General features: G+C 43.7%; 1 protein-coding gene across 2 annotated transcripts; it reads right to left on the bottom strand.

Moving 5' to 3' along the window:
* Nucleotides 1-1,106: 1,106 nt before the first annotated feature.
* dtx3 (deltex E3 ubiquitin ligase 3) lies at nt 1,107-6,718 on the bottom strand. 2 transcript variants are annotated; one of them, XM_029507248.1, is made up of 5 exons: nt 6,215-6,718; nt 5,944-5,984; nt 4,577-5,379; nt 3,282-3,499; nt 1,107-3,036 (listed from the first exon to the last, which is right to left on the bottom strand). In XM_029507248.1, exons 2-5 carry the CDS (start codon nt 5,954-5,956, stop codon nt 2,961-2,963), a joined length of 1,110 nt encoding a protein of 369 aa, XP_029363108.1. In that variant the 5' UTR covers nt 5,957-5,984; nt 6,215-6,718; the 3' UTR covers nt 1,107-2,960. The 2 variants fall into 2 exon arrangements, with proteins under 2 accessions (XP_029363108.1, XP_029363109.1); XM_029507249.1 differs by lacking the exon at nt 5,944-5,984.
* Nucleotides 6,719-8,296: the final 1,578 nt, after the last annotated feature.

Below are 8,296 nucleotides of genomic sequence, written 5' to 3'. Positions count from 1 at the left end.
AGTCTAAATGACTTTTTCTGTCACTGTTAAGCACAAGTTAAAAAAAAAGTGGATAAATCAAAATGTCCTTCAATCAAATGAAGACAAAATAGGAGTGACCATGAGTGACTGTCTCAAAAATGTAAAGACTAAGTCTGAAACCTTGGCATATTAATAGACTCAGATCTGACCTTCAGTAGTTATAGTAAATCAGCCTTCTATGAGCTAAAGAACGTATCCAGGGGGAAGGGTTTTATGTTCCACGCAGACCAGGAGAAGCTCATTCAGGTTTTCATCTCCAGTAGGTTACTGTAGTGCACTTCTGTGTGGATTCCCTCCAAAAAAAACATTAAATGTGCAGGTCATTCAGAATGCTGCTGCTGTTTGGATTTTGACCGCAACAAAGAGACCAGAGCAAGTTAGTCCAGTTCTGAAGTCTTTACACTGGCTCCCAGTCAGCTATAGAATGGATTTTAATGATGTACAAATCACTGAATGGTTGTTTTGCAGAATTAAGATATGACACATGACAAATATAAAACCCAGTAGGGCTCTGAGATCTACTGACTTAGGTCAGATAGTGGAACCCAGAGTTCAAACTAGAGATGGTGGAGCAGCATTTAGTTGTTTTGTTGCACACAACTAGAGCAAAGAGAACTTAAATCATCCCCAAATATGGAAATGCTTTAATCCAGGTAAAAAAATAAAAAAATAAAAAAATAAAATAAAAACCCATGTGCTTATGATTGAGCTCTTTTGAACCACTTTACATTTTAATTGTTCATTTGCTTTGTGTGTCTTTTCAATGCTTTTAATGCAAGTGATTTTTATATTTTGATTTTCTTTAGACATTTCTGTACATTACTTTATTTTGTTCTTCCAATTCCAACTTTTGAATATTTGTTTTTGACCATTTTGACCATTTCTAACATTTCAACTTAGTGCAGAGTTCGGCAACTTGTGTTCCCAAAATCTTTGGTGCCACAAGTCATTAGTGTAGATCAAATCTTGATTTGACAGCCTAAACTCATTCCAAATGGACATTTTCCAAATGGACACAAGTATGTTATGCAGTTTCTGAGTGCACCTAGTTTATTTGGAACCTACACTGAATATTCAACACAAACCCAAACATAACTTTTTATTCAAGTATTCAAATGTAAAGCACATTATTCTGAATATCAACAAAGTACGAATCAACACAATTAGAAAATTAAAACTCCACCTTTTCTTCAACAATCAATTTGTAATATGTGTAATCTCTCTACTGTCCATTCTCCTGGCTCCTCCTAAGTCATGTTATGCATAGAAATGTTTGCACAGTAGCTTTAATAAACTACATTCCTGTGTCCCAGAAATATTTCAGTTGGTCCCTTAACTAAAATACAAAGGGGATGAAAACATAATAAAAGGCCATTTGATTTATGTGACCAGTCAAATCAATGACAAATTTAGCCATTAGCCAAGCAGGTTACTGTACTTAACAAAGCACTTTCACACATACAGCTGTATCTGTCTGAGGGTTTTTTTCAGCATTTGGACTACGATAATGTTTATGATGAAGAAGTTAATTTAATACACATTAGTATACATATTGTCATGAACTGTGTAGTATTTGTACTCAAAGCCAGATAGTATAGCTACAAACAAAATGCTGCTTACCTGTTAAATAACACCAAAATATGCCCAAACTGCTTACCATTCATTAGTAACATCATGCTTGAATTTTTTTCTTTTTTATCAAAAGTGAATATAAGAAAGGCACAACAAAATCAGTATCCCGCCCACCTTAAATCAGTTCAATTGTTCCCGCATCATTTGCTTTTGTTATACTTTCACTGTGTATTGTACATTATCTATTCAGATAAACAAATTTACTACAGGCGCCTCATTTTAAATGAGAACATTAGCAGACAAATCTCCCAGTTTGAAAGGGACAGAGGCATAGATATTTAAAGAGCTTTTGTGCCTTTGATTTGGTTTCAGTGGTCTATATGCCCTTTACATTTGACATCGTCTTAAATCTGGTAATTAGATGAGCACATTACTAACAACTGAGGTAACGGGCTCAACACCTGGGAGACATCTTGAAATAACAGGTGTGACAGATGGCGACAAAATAACCCAGGTGGAATTCCTGATGAATGTAATAAAATGTGCTGCAATGAGACATTTAACATTCTTCCCATTTTGGTTAACATGGAGGGGGAAAAAATAAGAGATCACATGCAAACGAAGAGTTTCAAGCAACTGACATCAACTCGTAGTCGCCAAGGTAATAGCTGATGGCTGCATGAACCTGTTTGCCCTGAAGCACTTTTCCACGCAGGGAAAGCAAAAGCCGTGACTCTTACTTCACTGAAAAACAAACTGCCTTACCAAAGTGCCTGTGAGTGCTTTAGATTGCAATTACTTCAGAAAATGAATTATTTCTATTCAAACAGTGCTATTTTGCCATAAAGACCTCAGCACAAGTAATTATTAACAATCAAATTAGAGACTTATTCAACAAACATTTCTGGGGAGATGAAACAAAGAATGTGTGCTTCGAAGAAATAAAGGACTCCCCCAAGTAAAAATAAACATTAAAAAACATAAGTCGTCTTTATAACATTAAACTTAGATTTCCTAAATAACATTTAAGTACCATGAATTCCGACCCCCCACAATGCTCTCATCAGATATCTGTCCTGTTGCCAAATGTGACAGGTAGAGGATTGTGATACAGTATTTTCTTCCACATGTAGCACTGGGTTAACCTTTACTCTGGAGGAAAATGAACGAACAGAGGAACAGCTAGTGGAGTGATGTGGGCTCTGCTGCAGCATTAGACGCGTGTCTGCTGAGGGCCATGTGTCAGCTATCCTTTAAGGAATGGGCAGTCTCAGAGCGAAACCTGGAGCCGAGTCATGTCCTCCACAAGGACAAAGACACTCGGGAATTCTTACAAAGTCCTGGAAGAGTCTGTCACTTCTGTGTCGTCAGTCTGCCGTGATGCCTTTCTCTCTGAGCTCCTCTGTCACTCGTACCAGGTAAGTAGGGTCTGGGTAGCCAAAGCTGTCAGGAGAAATAAAAGAGCCATCACTGCATTTGTAGGAGTTCAGGCAGCAATTGCGCCTTCTAGCCAAGGACATCAACTGATATTATTTTCTTGTCAGGGACTTCAATTACATCTGTCAGTCATTACAAACCTGCCCCCCCCCCACCCCACCCCCAAGCTGCACCCATTAGAGAAGTTGTTATACTATTGCCAAATCAAATCCCCATGGGCATTTTGGCTCCAACTAAAAGGCGATACGTACCAGCGGGGTCCTCCCCATATTGAGGTCTTGTGGTGAATGTCATTCCAGGTGATGACATTTTGCATGCCCGTAGTCATGGAGGTACCAATGGTAAAGATAAGGCGCTGTTCAAAGGCGCGGCGCAGTAGGCCCAGCACACGGTTCCCCTCAGGGCTGTCAGGGAGGTAGGCCACACGGTCTGTTCCTGGGTACCGAACACCGGGGTTTGGGTGTTCTGGCTGTTGGCAGAAGAGAGAAAAGGTAAAGCTACAAACGAACTCAGTTTAAAAGGATATTAAGGATTTTAAGTCAAATGTGTGCCTGTTAGGGCCTGAGACATTTTGCTAGTACAATTATTGTGTACTGTTTGCTATGCTTGCCATGTTTTTGTGTGTTTTGTATTTATTCATCAGGTGTTTGCGTGCAGCAGGCATTATGCCTTTTACTCTGTTTTATAATCTCAGTGAGATTTTTGTCACTCAGAAATTTTTAAAGTTTTAAGAATGAGAACACTGGAAATCATTGGACTTTTCTCAATTCGAGTTTGGAGACTACAAATGTGTAACAGAAAGCTTGCATGCAAACTAGAAGTTTGAAAAGGATTTGCACTTGCCAGGCAGCATTGAAAGAAAATACACCATTGGTTTCAATGTGAGAAATAGGATATGTGGAGTTTTTAGAATAGAAGGACCAGAAGGTCACAAAAGTACAGTATTAAATCACCAGAGCAACTTTTCGAGGCCCAATTAAATAGCATTGGGCTATTTGCCTTGCTTCCTTAGGAGCCAAGTCTTTAATGTTTTAACAAACTACTTCTAAACTAATTTCACCAAATATTCCTGGAGTTTGTCATACAGTGGCATACAGTAGAGGATGATTTTGTGTTTGAATTATCATTGTACATCATTCAGCCATGCATCGAAGGGAATGCCAATTACTTTGAGTGGAACAGCAGTTTCTTAGCCATGCTTGAATTCAAATGTCAAGGCTATGATGTGTTTTCCTTCTTGAACTGGATATTGAGTAGAGTCCTGGGTCAGGTAAAGATCCTAACAACTACATACAAAGATTTTCACCGTCAAAAGACTGTGATAGCTGGAAGAGATGTGATCGTGTGTAATGTTAGCTACAACCATAGCTACACTTGAGAAAAATATGAGGTTTTCTGCCGTATCACACATAAACATATTACTCTTTCAATTATTCAGTGCAGTTTTGAGATTTGATAGAACTACTGCCCAACAACTGTGATCTTCATTTCATTACACCCATAGATGATTATCGACAGTCCAGTCCAGTGCTCTTGGTCTACTCACTGCCTGTAGGCCGGGAGGGAAGCTGTAGATGATGCAGATACACCCGTGGCCTTCGTGGCCAGGAATCTCCAGATCAGGATCTCTCTCTACTATCATTGTACCGTTGGCAGGCTGGTTTCCAATCAACTGGCCATACACTAGCCGACACACAGGGCACGCTTTCTTCACCTTAAAGGCTTGATCAAGGCAAGAGTGACAAAATGAATGGCCGCACCTCTCCAGAGTAGTCTTCACCACTATATCACCCATGCAGATTGAGCATGTATTGTTGTCCTCTACTTCACTGTGAGAAGCCAAACTGGAGTCCATGTCCTTCCTCTGTGCCTCCTCGTGGAGCATGGCACAAGCCTCCTCATCAGCAGGCTTCCTGAACCTTTGCTGCTGCCTTTGAGAGCGCCGGGGCTGAGGAGGTAGAGGCTGAAGGAGGCTGCCCTCACCGTTCGGCTCCAAGACTCCCACACAGGGCAGCAGAACCCTCTTCCTCTTGTTCCCCCCCTCCTGTTTGCTCATTTCTTTGCGGGCACAGCGGCATAAGTCAATGAAGGCTTTTCGTGTCTCACTGGAGATAGATCCATCCATCACCCCAGCTCCAGTGGTCCTGAAGCCTTCGACTGGCTGCAGCCTGACAGCACAGCAGCCACCCCTCTCTCCTCGCCTGACGATACCAGCGCTCATCCCCTGTTTGTGCTGGAAGTCAATGAGCCAGGGCCGCCCAGCTGCAGCCAGGTAATCCCACACCGCCTGTGAAACCAGCACCTCATCACTGCCCTGGCCAGCACGCACACTCATCTCATCAGAGGAAACTGCACAAAGTCACACAAAAGTCATCAGCATGTTAGTGTTGTAACACGCACATTTTACACCCGTGTGAACATGAATGCAGTGACAGAGGTTGCCCCCAAAGGGAGTTGCACTTGCCAACATTGCTACTTGGAAATGCATTATGGGAAGTGATGCTATCTTCTGCCCCAACATGGCCACAGGAGTGCCAGAGGAGGCTTTTCATTCACGTTTAACAAGCAGCTCATGCAATGCAAATTTAAAAAAGAAGAAGCTATTTCAGTGGCTTTTTTAGCACTGTATCTGTGCTTCTGATCTAACCATCTCTACACGGTCACTTGTTTGCAGTGGCTGCAGCGCGTCACACACTCACAATCACTCTCTCTCTCTCTCTCTCACACACACACACACACACACACTCACACAACAAGCTGTAAGGCAGCATAGCTGAGGACGTATCAGCTGTTCAGAGATTCAGACTGTAAACAAAAGAAACTAAGCCCCTTCACACGAGGAAAATACGGAAGCCCAGCGTCGGGCACATGCAAGCACAGAAGTGACACTTAGTTGGGGGTTGAAAGGTTTACCTTGCGATCCCATAAATCCCTTCAAATGCGAGTAAAGCGTCCTGTTGAGGAGAGAAAAGAGAAGAAACAAAGCTGAAGGGCCGGAACAAACGTTACCGCGGCTGCTCTGCGATCAGAAAACCGAGCCATGGCCAGCAGAAGCGGCAGCAACAAGGAAGGGCACATTCAGAGGGGAGATTTCGCAACATTAGACTTTCTGTCGATGAATTTGATGTCAACATCAAGCTAGGCGCCCTCCCTCCCTCCTTATCACTGGGACAGGCTACCTCACCCTTTGCCGTAGCTCGTCGCTGCCTGTCAGGGAGGTTTCCAGCCGGATTAAAGCGCACCCTGCTCCATCGGGGGCGGCCTCTGTTTCTCTGACGCGTCGCTGCAGCTTCTCCGCCGATAGTCAGTCCTTTTTTAACTCAAGACATGGTATCCAAACACACTCCGGGCTCTCATCGCTTCAGGTTTGCCACAGCTCTCCCCTGGACCATCCGGATCCTGCACCCTCACCCTCTCCCCCCCCCACACCGCCTCCCCTCTTCAGTCTCGCCTGTGTTTGCTCTTCCTCGTACGTCCTTGGGCTAAGCGGCGAAACGCACAGTCAAGAGCATTTGTAGTTCCTAGATCCGGCTCCGACCGACCGGGCTCGGTGTGTGTCGGCTTCCTCTGCCTGAAAACACACTCCGTGCTCTCAGTCTGTGTGTGTGTGCGGCCGGTTCCTCCTCTGTGCTGAAGGCTGCACGGGAACAAACATTCCCATCATCGGTGAGGATGCTGGGACCTACGAGAAAATGTGAGCAGGAAGTTCGTCACCGAGCCGACACGATTGGCTGATAAACGGTGGTTTGTGTTTTTTGTTGTTGCTGTTTGTTTGTTTTTGGTGGTGTTTTGTTTTGTTTTTTTTAACAGCTTTTGTCGTGATTAACAGTTTTTAACGAACACACACACACACACACGTCCATCCTACTCGCCATCAGGGGATTACCCGCCCATCCACTTCTGATGCAAATACAGCTGTGAGAGTACACTGATTTACTGACAGCAATGAGGTCATTGCTGAGGCACAACTACAGCTTTGTGACAATAATAATGATACAAAAAGAGCCATTTTCAGTTTTCACTGTCTGCACAGACCAGTCGCTGCTCCCTTAACCCGAGTTTGAGTCCGATGTTACTATTAATAGCCCATCAATATGGTAATTGATTTGCAATTACAAACGAAATTATTATGACTCATTTCAAAAGAAGTCTTCCCTTAATCACGAGTCCTACAAATGAGTGACTCCATTTTTTATCCTATTTCATTTTAGCTGATAACGTGTGCATACATCCAGTGCATTTACTTGAGTATTTTTTTTTTCGATTATCTGGTCTGAGTATTATTTTTTGGGAAATATATGACTTATACTCTACTACACTTCTCTGAACTGCTTGTTACTTTGGAACATTTCTTTTAGTTGTGTGAATTAATTTTCTTTTTTTTATTCAGAGCCTTAAATTTGTAGTGCTTATTGCGCCCCAAGTCATCAAACGTGTGAAACCCGCAAAGAGGACCATCAAGATCTGGTCGCAGGGTGCTGACTCTGCTCTTCGGCACCACTTCCAGGACACGGACTGGAGCGTGTTTGCTGTCCATGCCACAATAGACCAACGGATCAACAGTTACTCATACACCAACTCTGTCCTGGATCACATCATTAAGTGTGTGGACAGAGTGGCAACACAAAAACAGATAAACGCTTTCGCCAACCAGGAACCCTGGATGAACAGTGGGGTTCGCCTCCTGCTCAAAGCCAGAGATGCAGCCTTCAGGTCTGGAGACCAGGAGGCTTAGAGCTCAGCCAGGGCCAACCTGAGGAGGGGACTCACACAAGCTAGATACAGATACTAACAGAGAATTGAAGAGCAGTTCAACTCCCCCACCGCATGTGGCAAGGTATACAGACCATCACTAGCTTCAAACCACCCAGGACTCTGCCTCGCTCCAGCTGTGCTTTCCTCCCTGATGAGCTCAACCACTTCTACGCTCACTTTGACCGGGGAAACAAGGAGGTCGCCCTCAAAGCAGATCCCCCAACTGGTGAACTGCCTCTCTCACTTTTCCAGCTCTGATGTCCATGCCACCCTGAGCAGGGTGAATGTACAAAAGGCAGCTGGCCCAGATGGAATACCTGGCCGTGTGTTCAGAGTCTGTGCAGGGCAGCTGGCTGGGGTCTTTATAGACATCTTCATTCTGTTCCTGGCCCAGACTGTCCCCACAATCTTTAAGACCACCACCATCGTGCCTGTGCCAAAGCACTCCACTGCTTGTCAGGTTTAAGCCACCTAGAACATTATTAAACACACAGGGAAGAAAGACAAAGGA

The sequence above is a fragment of the Echeneis naucrates genome, chromosome 7 (genome assembly GCF_900963305.1).
Source record: "Echeneis naucrates chromosome 7, fEcheNa1.1, whole genome shotgun sequence".
Classification (NCBI taxonomy): Eukaryota; Metazoa; Chordata; class Actinopteri; order Carangiformes; family Echeneidae; genus Echeneis; species Echeneis naucrates.
Note: the sequence above shows the minus strand (reverse complement) of the source record. Positions and strands in the feature narration are given on the sequence as shown.

What these genes read in the sequence shown, in the direction of transcription:
- dtx3 (XM_029507248.1), bottom strand. An exon ending in TCCCTCCCGGCCTACAGGCA is followed by an intron (nt 3,500 to 4,576) that starts GTGAGTAGACCA and finishes TTCTGCCAACAG; the next exon opens with CCAGAACACCCAAACCCCGG. An exon ending in ATATGGGGAGGACCCCGCTG is followed by an intron (nt 3,037 to 3,281) that starts GTACGTATCGCC and finishes TTCTCCTGACAG; the next exon opens with CTTTGGCTACCCAGACCCTA.